At 44.0% G+C, this 9,237-nt stretch overlaps 1 protein-coding gene across 4 annotated transcripts; it reads right to left on the bottom strand.

The window, feature by feature from the left end:
• Positions 1-2,032: 2,032 nt before the first annotated feature.
• On the bottom strand, positions 2,033-7,883 carry MISFA (mitochondrial sheath formation associated). Of its 4 annotated transcripts, none has more exons than XR_009547920.1 (5): positions 7,029-7,674; positions 6,043-6,257; positions 5,597-5,701; positions 2,921-2,958; positions 2,033-2,144 (listed from the first exon to the last, which is right to left on the bottom strand). XR_009547920.1 is itself a non-coding variant. In XM_060183886.1 (5 exons), exons 2-4 carry the CDS (start codon positions 6,109-6,111, stop codon positions 2,937-2,939), a joined length of 180 nt encoding a protein of 59 aa, XP_060039869.1. In that variant the 5' UTR covers positions 6,112-6,257; positions 7,029-7,629; the 3' UTR covers positions 2,033-2,144; positions 2,921-2,936. The 4 variants fall into 4 exon arrangements, 3 of the variants coding, with proteins under 3 accessions (XP_060039869.1, XP_060039867.1, XP_060039868.1); XM_060183886.1 differs by having other exon boundaries at positions 5,613-5,701; positions 7,029-7,629; XM_060183884.1 differs by lacking the exons at positions 2,033-2,144; positions 2,921-2,958; positions 5,597-5,701 and having other exon boundaries at positions 6,149-6,257; positions 7,378-7,883.
• Positions 7,884-9,237: the final 1,354 nt, after the last annotated feature.

Here is a 9,237-nt window from a genome sequence, read left to right as displayed (position 1 = left end):
GGGACAGGCAGTGGTGCTCCTGGTTAAGTGCACACATTATCATGCGTAAAGACCCGAGTTTAAGCCCCCAGTCACTACCCGTATAGAGAAAGCTTCACAGGTAGTGAAGTAGACTGCAGGTGTCTTTCTCCCTCTATCCAATAAAATACATTTTTTTAAAGGTATACTTCTAAACAATGGTGCAGTCAAACCAGCCTTCCCCAAGCAGTCACCAGTATCAGAACAGTTACATTTTACTAGATCATTCAAAGTTATTTTTACCAGAGCACTGTTCATTTCTGGCTTATGGAGATGCAGAGGAGGATTGAATCTGGGACTTTGGGACCTCAGGCATGAGGCTTTCTGTATAACCCCTGTCCATACAATGTATTTTAAAAGTGTTTCTTCCTGTTTCTCTTGAAATGCAAATGTTTTTCATTCTATAGTCCTCTGGTACTAGGAGTATCCAGATAACTCATTAATTGTAGAGATTTGAACCCTCAATCTTTAGTTTTATGTTGAGTGAGCAGTTTTTCTTACCTGTTGCCTGTATTAGCAGCACTTACTGCATAGAGAATTATCAGACAACTTATTGGCTATTTAGATAAGGACATTTGAGTTATGAAGTCAACCAAAATTTTGAATATCCCAGTCTCTGGCTCTTCCTTGGCATATGAAAGTATGGAAAATTACTGGGTTATTGCAAAATCATGATGCATTTTGCATAGACAGAAGAGCCAGGCAGTGGCACACCTAGTTGAGCACACATTACAGTGCACAAGGACCCAGGTTCAAGCCCCTAGTCCCCACCTGCAAGGGGAAAGCTTCATGAGTGGTGAAGCAGGGCTGCAGGTGTCTCTGTCTCCCTATCTTCCTGTCTCCTCTCAATTTCTCTCTGTATCCAGTAATAAATAAGTTTAAAGGAAAAAAATACCTATGACATTTCCAACAAGCCAGACTGAGGCTCCAAAATCCCAGGTTCAATCCCCTGCACCACCATAAGCCAGAGCTGAGCAGTGCTCTGGTTAAAAAAAAAAGAAAAAGGGGTCAGGCGGTAGTGTAGCGGGTTAAGCGCACGTGGCGCAAAGCACAAGGACCGGCCCCTGGCTCCCCACCTGCAGGGGAGTCGCTTTACAAGCGGTGAAGCAGGTCTGCAGGTGTCTGTCTTTCTCTCCCCCTCTCTGTCTTCCCCTCCTCTCTCCATTTCTCTGTCCTATCCAACAACAAATGACATCAACAGTCAACAACAATAACCACAAGGCTACAACAAGGGCAACAAAAGGGGAAAAAATGGCCTCCAGGAGCAGTGGATTCATGATGCAGGCACTGAACCCCAGCAATAACCCTGGAGGCAAAAGAAAAGAAAAGAAAGGTCTGAGTCTAAATTTGACACTGTAATCTGCAACTGTATGGGCTGATAATGTACTTAAGCTTTGACTTCATCTTTGCCAGTTTGCAAAATGTAATTAGTCCCCAGTTCAGAAGGGTATAAGTGCTAAAATAATGTATATTTTAGTATCTAGCACAACATATTAAAATAAGGTCCTTCCCAGCACTGTATATGCTTTGGATCCTTAATAGCTGTGAAAAGGGCATATAGAAATATTCCCAGGGCAGGGGAGATAGCATAGTGGTTATGCAAAGAGACTATCATCCCTGAGGCTCCACAAAGTGCCAGGTTCAATCCCCTACACAAGTCAGAGCTGAGCAGTGCTCTTAAAAAAAAAAAAAAAAAAATACTCCAAATAATAGGTTTAAGGTTGCCATAATCTCCAGCCTCCTTGCCTAACCACCACCACCCCTACCTTTTATTTTTAAACGCCTTGGAGCCAGTGGAATGGTATCTCTTCGCAGTTGGGAAATAGGTCATCTCTAGCCTTCATAAAACTGGGTTTTTTAGCTTTACTGCCAGTCTTAGAAACCATGAAATGGGGCCCTATCAGTCCCACCTATTCCAACTACCTCCCACCCTCCATCTCACTGTGTGAGCTAACAGAATACCAAGTCTTCATCTTAAAAAGTGCAGTCACTTTTTACATAAAATGTGACAAAATAATGTGCAATTACTTTATGCAAAACCAACAACAGGAACTGTACAGCTGGTCCATTGAGCTTCAGAGCTGCATAACTTCACCAGGATCATCTTTACTTATTTCCACTGGAGTCTAGGGGGAGGAAAACGAGTATTAGGTGGGCCTTCCCCAGTGTTTGCTAAGGTGTAGAGCTAAGGATATTGCTCTTCTTGACAAGGGCAGGCAGGGGTGTCTGTCTCACCTATTATTTCCAATTCCAGTTGTGAGAGGGACTTAGTAAGAGAGCAGACAACCAGCAGAGAAAAACAAACATCCAACTCCTGATGTCCTCTTTAACAGAGGGAAGAGATAGACATCTGCCACTGAACCATTTTACAGACCAGTGTAAATGGTTTTGAAGGCTAAAGACAGAAAACATCAAGAGAGGACAAGACTAGGTCACCCATGTCAGTCAGCTTTGACTCTGGGCCTGCGATTCTACCTTCTACCTTCTACCTTCCAGTTTATTCAATGAAACTGAAGAGTCACAGCTTTTAGGAAAATACCTGTAAAAGATGACATGAAAGACAGAACTCTCCTAACTCTGTCATAATAAGTGTGGCTACATTACAGTAACATTTTAGTAGAGGAGAAAATGTTTGGTTTGGGACCAGGAAGTGGCAACATGTAGTTGAGTGCACATGTTACTGTGGCCAAGAACCTGGGTCCAAGCATTCAGGGAGGGAAGCTTCATGAGTGGTGAAGCAGTGCTGCAGCTCTCTCCCTCTCTTCTCTTCCCCCTTAGTTTCTTTCCGACCTATCAAATACAATAAATAAGTAGAAAATATTTGCTTCTAAACATACAGAGCTGTATTTGGGAGAATACATTTCAAAGTAGTGCTAAAGAACAAAGCTGAAGGAACACTTACCCCTCCTGGGGGATACTTAAATCCCTTCCACATTGTTCCTGCAATGAGAAGCATCCATAAGACAACAATCATTGTCAAGCTTCTTGTTCAGCTGCTGTTATGCTGAGGGTGATGAGTGTTTGTGGAAGGTGTAGTGTTCTATTCCCTGAGCACTGAGAACTGGATAGTCTTCATTCCAGACCATATGGTGGATAGTCCAGCATGATTGCTCCTGGCTGTTGAGCTTTGTGGTCTAATCTGAGGCCACGAAGGCCAATTTGGGGGGCAAAGCTCAGATACCAATTGTGACATCAGTCCTTGTGATCAGTCACAGTGAGTAGCTGTGGTACAGCCAGGATGCTAAGTATGCTGGGGCTAAAGAACACTTATCAGAGGGGCCTGTTTTGTTTGTTTGTTTGTTTCCTATGTAGTTAGCTCATAAATGAGATAGGATCCTTGCTGACTCATGGCCTGTCAAAATGTACAAACTAGATTTATCTAATCAGATACAAAACCAAACAATAATAAAAAAAAAAAGTGCTACACAAACAACTCTGAATTTCAGGGAAAAATAACTAGCTATGGATGCTATGATCAGTTACTTTTTTATATTTATTTATTTATTTTCCCTTTTAATTGCCCTTGTTTTTCATTGTTATAGTAGTTATTATTATTGTTGTCATTGATGTCATCCTTGTTAGATAGGACAGAGAGAAATGGAGAGAGGAAGGGAAGACACAGAAGGGGAGAGAAAGATAGACAACTGAAGACCTGTTTCACCGCCTGTGAAGCGACTCCCCTGCAAGTGGAGAGCTGGGGGCTCCATCCAGGATCCTTAAGCCAGTCCTTGCAAAAATGTGAGGGTTTTCTCTACCATTAAAACTTTTTTGACTGTTTCATGTTTTGCTTAGCTGCTAAGTTAGCATTTACTAAACACTAATTGTCAGGTTTTGTTCTAAATGCTTCCTATGAAACCCCAAATGTAATCCTCACTAAAAAAAAAAAAAATAGTGAGATACTGAGACATCATTATACATATGAAGAAACTGAAGTTCTGAGAGATTTAAACTTTCCCAAGATCACATAGCTATGAAATTACAAAACTGGGATTTGAACTAACTTCATGCTAACTCCAGTTTCAGAATATGCCAAAAGAAGCAGCAATAATGCTGCTACAATTTATTATATTTGTGAGATTGTACCCTTGCAGCTACAACAGTTTTGTGGGCAGGGATAGATAGCATAATTATTATGCAAAGAGGCTGAGGCTCCAAAATCCCCTGCACCACCATAAACCAGAGCTGAGCAGTGCAAAATAATAATCTAGTCACAGCCCAAAAAGGGGCATAGTGGAGCAAGCATTGAGCTCTCATGGCTTGGAAGATGACAAGTGAATAAAGTGCTAAAAATTCAGGTATGAGCTTCTGCATTCGATCTCTGGTAATATATATGCCAGAGTTATGGCTCTGCCCCCCCCCCCCTTATTAAGATTAAATCTAAAAAAAAAAGGGAGTTGGGCTGTAGCACAGCGGGTTAAGCACAGGTGGCGCAAAGCACAAGGACCAGCATAAGGATCCCAGTTCGAACCCCGGCTCCCCACCTGCAGGGGAGTCGCTTCACAGGCAGTGAAGCAGGTCTGCAGGTGTCTATCTTTCTCTCCTCCTCTCTGTCTTCCCCTCCTCTCTCCATTTCTCTCTGTCCTATCCAACAACGACAACAACAACAATAATAACTACAACAATAAAACAACAAGGGCAACAAAAGGAAATAAATAAAATAAATATTTTTTAAAAAGTAGGAGGTTGAACTCTTGAGCATGAACTCCCAAGTTCTATCCCTGACATTGTACGTGCCAGAGTGACATTCTAGTTCTCTATTTCATAAATAAATATTTAAAAATTAAAAATAGGGGGCCTGCATGAGGACCCAGGTTCAAGCCCCTGTTCCCCATCTGCTGGCAGAAGCTTCATCAGTGATGAATCAGTGCTGTAGTATCTCTCTCTCCCGATCTCTACCTCCCCCTTCCCCTCTCAATTGCTCCATTCTATCAAATATAAGAAAAAGAAGGGCAGGGGTAGATAGCAGAATGGTTATGCAAAGATACTGTCATGCCTGAGGCTCCAAAGTCCCATGTTCAATCCCCCGCACCACCATAAGCCAAAGCTGAGCAGTGCTCTAGTTAAAAAAAAAAAAAAGAAGAAGAAAAGAAAAGAAAAAGAAATGTAATTAAAAGAAATGTAATAAAAAATCATGATGAGAAGATAAATAAAACTGAATAATGGTGCAGTCTTTGAAAATACCTACCAGGTACAGTTATTAAATTTGTGAACCTCCGTCTACTCCTCTTTGCATCCTAAATTACTCTTGTTCTACAAATGTAAAATATCTCCCCTTCTACAGTTGCATGTTTTCCAGGGAGTGGTAGATCCCCCCCCCCCATTTTTGTTGTTGTTGGATAGGACAGAAAGAAACTGCAAAAGGAAAGGAAGAGAAAAACACCTGCTCACCACTTGTGAAGCGACCCACCCCCCTGCAGATGGGAAGCCGGGGGCTCAAACCAGGATCCTTGAGCAGGTCCCTGTGCTTCATGCTATGTGCTCTTAACCTGGTGCACCATCGCCCAGCCCCCGAGGGTGGTATATGTTTTTAGAAGTGCTACCAAGTTCTCTGGAAATACAAGACTCCTGCCCAACAGACCTGACTACCCACTCACAGTTGCAGATCTTCATCCAAAGCCCGGCTCTTCAGTCGTGCCTTGCGCTCTTTAATAGACCACCTCTCTCTCCATTTCAGAGTTGGAGGCTAAATCAGAGAGAAATTTAAAGGCAGGGGTAACTCTACTCATTGGGCCAGTATGTAACTGCCTCTGTGTAGTGATCAAGAGGGTCAATGACTGCTCAGAAGGTCCATCAGTGACCACATTCTCTTTCCCAGCAACCCTCATCCCCTTGGCCCGAAATCCAGAAGTCAGTCTCTGTTCCCAGCAGATACCTTATAAATTCCATTCTGCAGTCTGCCTTCCAAATAGTAGAAAGGCCTGAACTATGTTTTCCATATGGGCAGAAGCCCTAGATGGGGTTAACCAAAAAGTTAGTAACATGAGAATTGATTACAAGGAGTTTATAAATAAGGATATTACTTACCATAAACTCTGGAAATGTGCCCATGTAACATGCGAGTCCAACAAAAAGCATCCAGCCAATCACAATCATGATAAAAACAATCTTAAGACACAGTTGCACAGTGAAAGATTGTTTGTTCACCAAGATCTTGGCAAAGGATTATGCTCATGAAACCTTCAGTTGGTACAGGTCTTGCATGTCAGATCCAGTCCTTGGCACCAAAGGTCCGCAACTCCCTAGAAGTTGGAATCTAGTAAGGCATTGTGACATCATTGACCCAGGCACACCAAGGTGCTCCCACCTGATGGCTTGACCATCAAACTAAGCTCCTTGTATGCATGATCACACAGCAGCAATATGTTAGGTGTTATCAACTCCATCTTCCTTATGAGAAAACAGGCTTGGAGAGTCTAAATGACCCCAGGGCCAGGTGGTGGCACACCTGGCTAAGCACACATGTTACAATGTGCAGGGACCCAGGTTTTAGCCCCTGGTCCTCATCTGCAAGGGGGAAAGATTTGCAAGTTGCGAAGCCAGGCTGCAGGTGTCTCTCTCCCTATCTCTCTTTCCCTCTTGATTTCTGGATGCACCCAGTAAATAAAGATTTTTTTAAAAGCCTCTAAATGACCTATACTAGTTTTCAAATCAGGGCCAGGGTTCAGGTACCAGCTGCCTGTTAAGAAGTTGAGCTCCTGGGCTGTGGAGACAGCTCAGCCTTTAAAAGCACCAATGCACCGAGGTCCCAGATTCAAGCCCCTGAACCACCTTCTGCCAGCACTGAGTGGTGCTCTGGCATCTCTCTCTCTCCACTTTCAAAATAAATAATGAAGAAGTTGGGCTCCTTAGACTCCAAACATTTGGGGGTGTTCTTAGTCTGTAACAGCTGTGAATGAGACAAACTGTGTTCTTGGGAAGTGAAATGTCTACTTCTATCCATGCAGCCTTTCCAATCTCCTCAATTCTCTTGTCACCATTTTATCTTTAGAAGGTGATTGATTCTTCAGCACCTTTAATCAGTTATTCTCCATTGACTCTTTTCCTGGTCTTCAAGAAACCACAGGTACTCTTTATCCTCTCATGGTTTTTACCCTTGTCCCACACTACATACTCTCAATATGCAATATCCGCATACAGCCATTTTCCCTTCCTCCCTAAAGGTAACCCCACTTTGCTGTCTTGGCCTCTTGCGATACTCTGCTGAAATTAAGACATCTTTCCTTTCCTTTCCTCTTCCCCCCCCCCCCCTTTTCTTTTTACGAGCTCTGGCTAATGGAGATGCGGGGGACTGAACCTGAGACTTCGGAGCCTCAGGAATGAGTCTCTTTGCAGAAACATTATGCTACCCCCTCCACCCACATCTTTCTAGAAACTCTTCCAGAACTGTGTGAGCTTCTTCTACCCTCTTCACAGTTTCTGCTCGACCCCTCTCGTCTTTACAGATGGCCCAAGTTTCCCTCCAGCAGCTCCTGGGGGCTCTGGGCGTAGCTGTGCCGCTGGACTGGGCGACCAGCCGGGTCGGGAGGGAGCGCGGCCGGGGAGGTCGGGGAAGTGTGGTCCTCGGCGGCCACCGTCCAGCTGCAGCGCGGAGCCACCCCCGGAGCCGCGAGGCCACCTGACTCCGCCCCTGCGAACCATGGACTTCGACTGCGAGCGCCTGCGACGGCTTCTCGGCAAGGTGCGGGCTCACCTCGGCCGCAGTCTCCCTGGGGGCTTGTCCCAGGGCTTGGAGCTGGGGAGGGCAGGCTGCAAGCTGCTCCAGGGGAGGCGCCCTTTCTCTCCAGCCGCTGCTCGAGGTCCGCACCCTCCCTCCCTGTCCGCTCAGCTCCCGACACCCTCGCATCCCTCTAAACACGCCTTTCTTCCTTCCTGAACTTTTCCTCTTCGCATGCCACCTTTCTTTTCTCTCTCCTGCTCATTCCTTGGGACGCACAGCTGTCACTCCTTGGAAGGTAGGATCATACCCTTCTCCATACTTGGTTTCAGAAATACCCATTATCACATTGCAGATTTTTTTTTTTTTTTTTTTAACCAGAGCACTGCTCAGCTCTGGATGATGGTAGTGCTGGGAATTGAACCTGAGACCCCAAAGACTCAGGCATGAGAGTCTTTTGCGTAACCATTGTGCCATCACCCAACCCTCATTTTTATATTATTATTATTGCTGTTATTATTATTAGAGACAGACAAATTGAGAGGAGTGGGAGAGATAGAAAGAGACACCTGTAGCCCTGCTTCATCACTTGTGAAACTTCCCCCCCTGCAGGTGGGGATCAGGGGCTTGAACCTGGATCCTTGCACACTGTAGTATGTGCACTCAACCAGGTTTGCCACTACCTGACCTCCTCTTTTTTTTTTTTTTAAGATTTTTTTCTTTTTATTTGTTACTGAGAAAGTAGCAGAGAGAGAAAGACAGAAAGAATCGGACATCACTCTGGTACACATGCTGCTGGGGACTGAACTCGGGGAGCTCATGCTTGAGAGTCCAATGTTTTATTCATGGCGCCACCTCCGGAACCACCGGAATAATTCCTTACTTGCAGGTCTTAAGTCCCACTGCTAACTCTTTCCTCCGCTGAGAAGTTGCTCCTGTTACATTCCCAACTTCACCTAGCAATGTGTGTGAGAGCAACCTAGGTGCTAAATAACTATAGTGACCGACAGAACTGGGTAGATAGAGGAATCAAGGAAGATAAGACTTCGTGAAGACATATTAATTTTGAAAGGTTGGGTGGAACCACTGGTCCAGAAGTGGGCATTACATTCCGGGGCATGACTGGAGCCAGTTTTCAGGCTGATTCCTCACCAGTGTATAGCCTGAGAAAACCTGGCCTATCCCATCAGTTTCCTGGTTAAGTGATTTTTTTTTTTCATGCTTTTTAAGACTTTCTCATGTGGAAACAGCAATTGAAATTGAGTATATAATTTTGATAGTTTTATCAGTCTTGTAGGCTGAGAGGAAACATCATGCTGAGGATTGCAGCCACTTTTGTTTCCTCTTCAAAGAGCATGAAATTAAAAATAACTATCAATCAAGTTTCTAAACAAGAAGAGCATGGTATATTCTTGAGAAATACACTTGTGTAAAAAGAACATCATTCTTTTGATGAAACTACAGTGAAGGAAAAAGAGAAGAGTGGTTTTGTCAAGAGTGGGAGCAGAAAAGTAAAGTTTTGTTTGGTTTTCATCCCTAATGAATAGCATATAGTCTGGCACATG

The sequence above is a fragment of the Erinaceus europaeus genome, unplaced genomic scaffold, assembly GCF_950295315.1.
Source record: "Erinaceus europaeus unplaced genomic scaffold, mEriEur2.1 scaffold_1058, whole genome shotgun sequence".
Lineage (NCBI taxonomy): Eukaryota > Metazoa > Chordata > Mammalia > Eulipotyphla > Erinaceidae > Erinaceus > Erinaceus europaeus.
This window is presented reverse-complemented; position numbering and strand designations above follow the sequence as displayed.

Coding starts and splice junctions, on each gene's coding strand:
- MISFA (XM_060183884.1), bottom strand. CDS start 7,861: ATGCGAGGGTGTCGGGAGCTGAGCGGACAGGGAGGGAGGGTGCGGACC. Junction 6,258..7,377: donor GGAAGAGTTTCTAGAAAGAT/GTGGGTGGAGGG, acceptor TCCAACTTCTAG/GGAGTTGCGGACCTTTGGTG.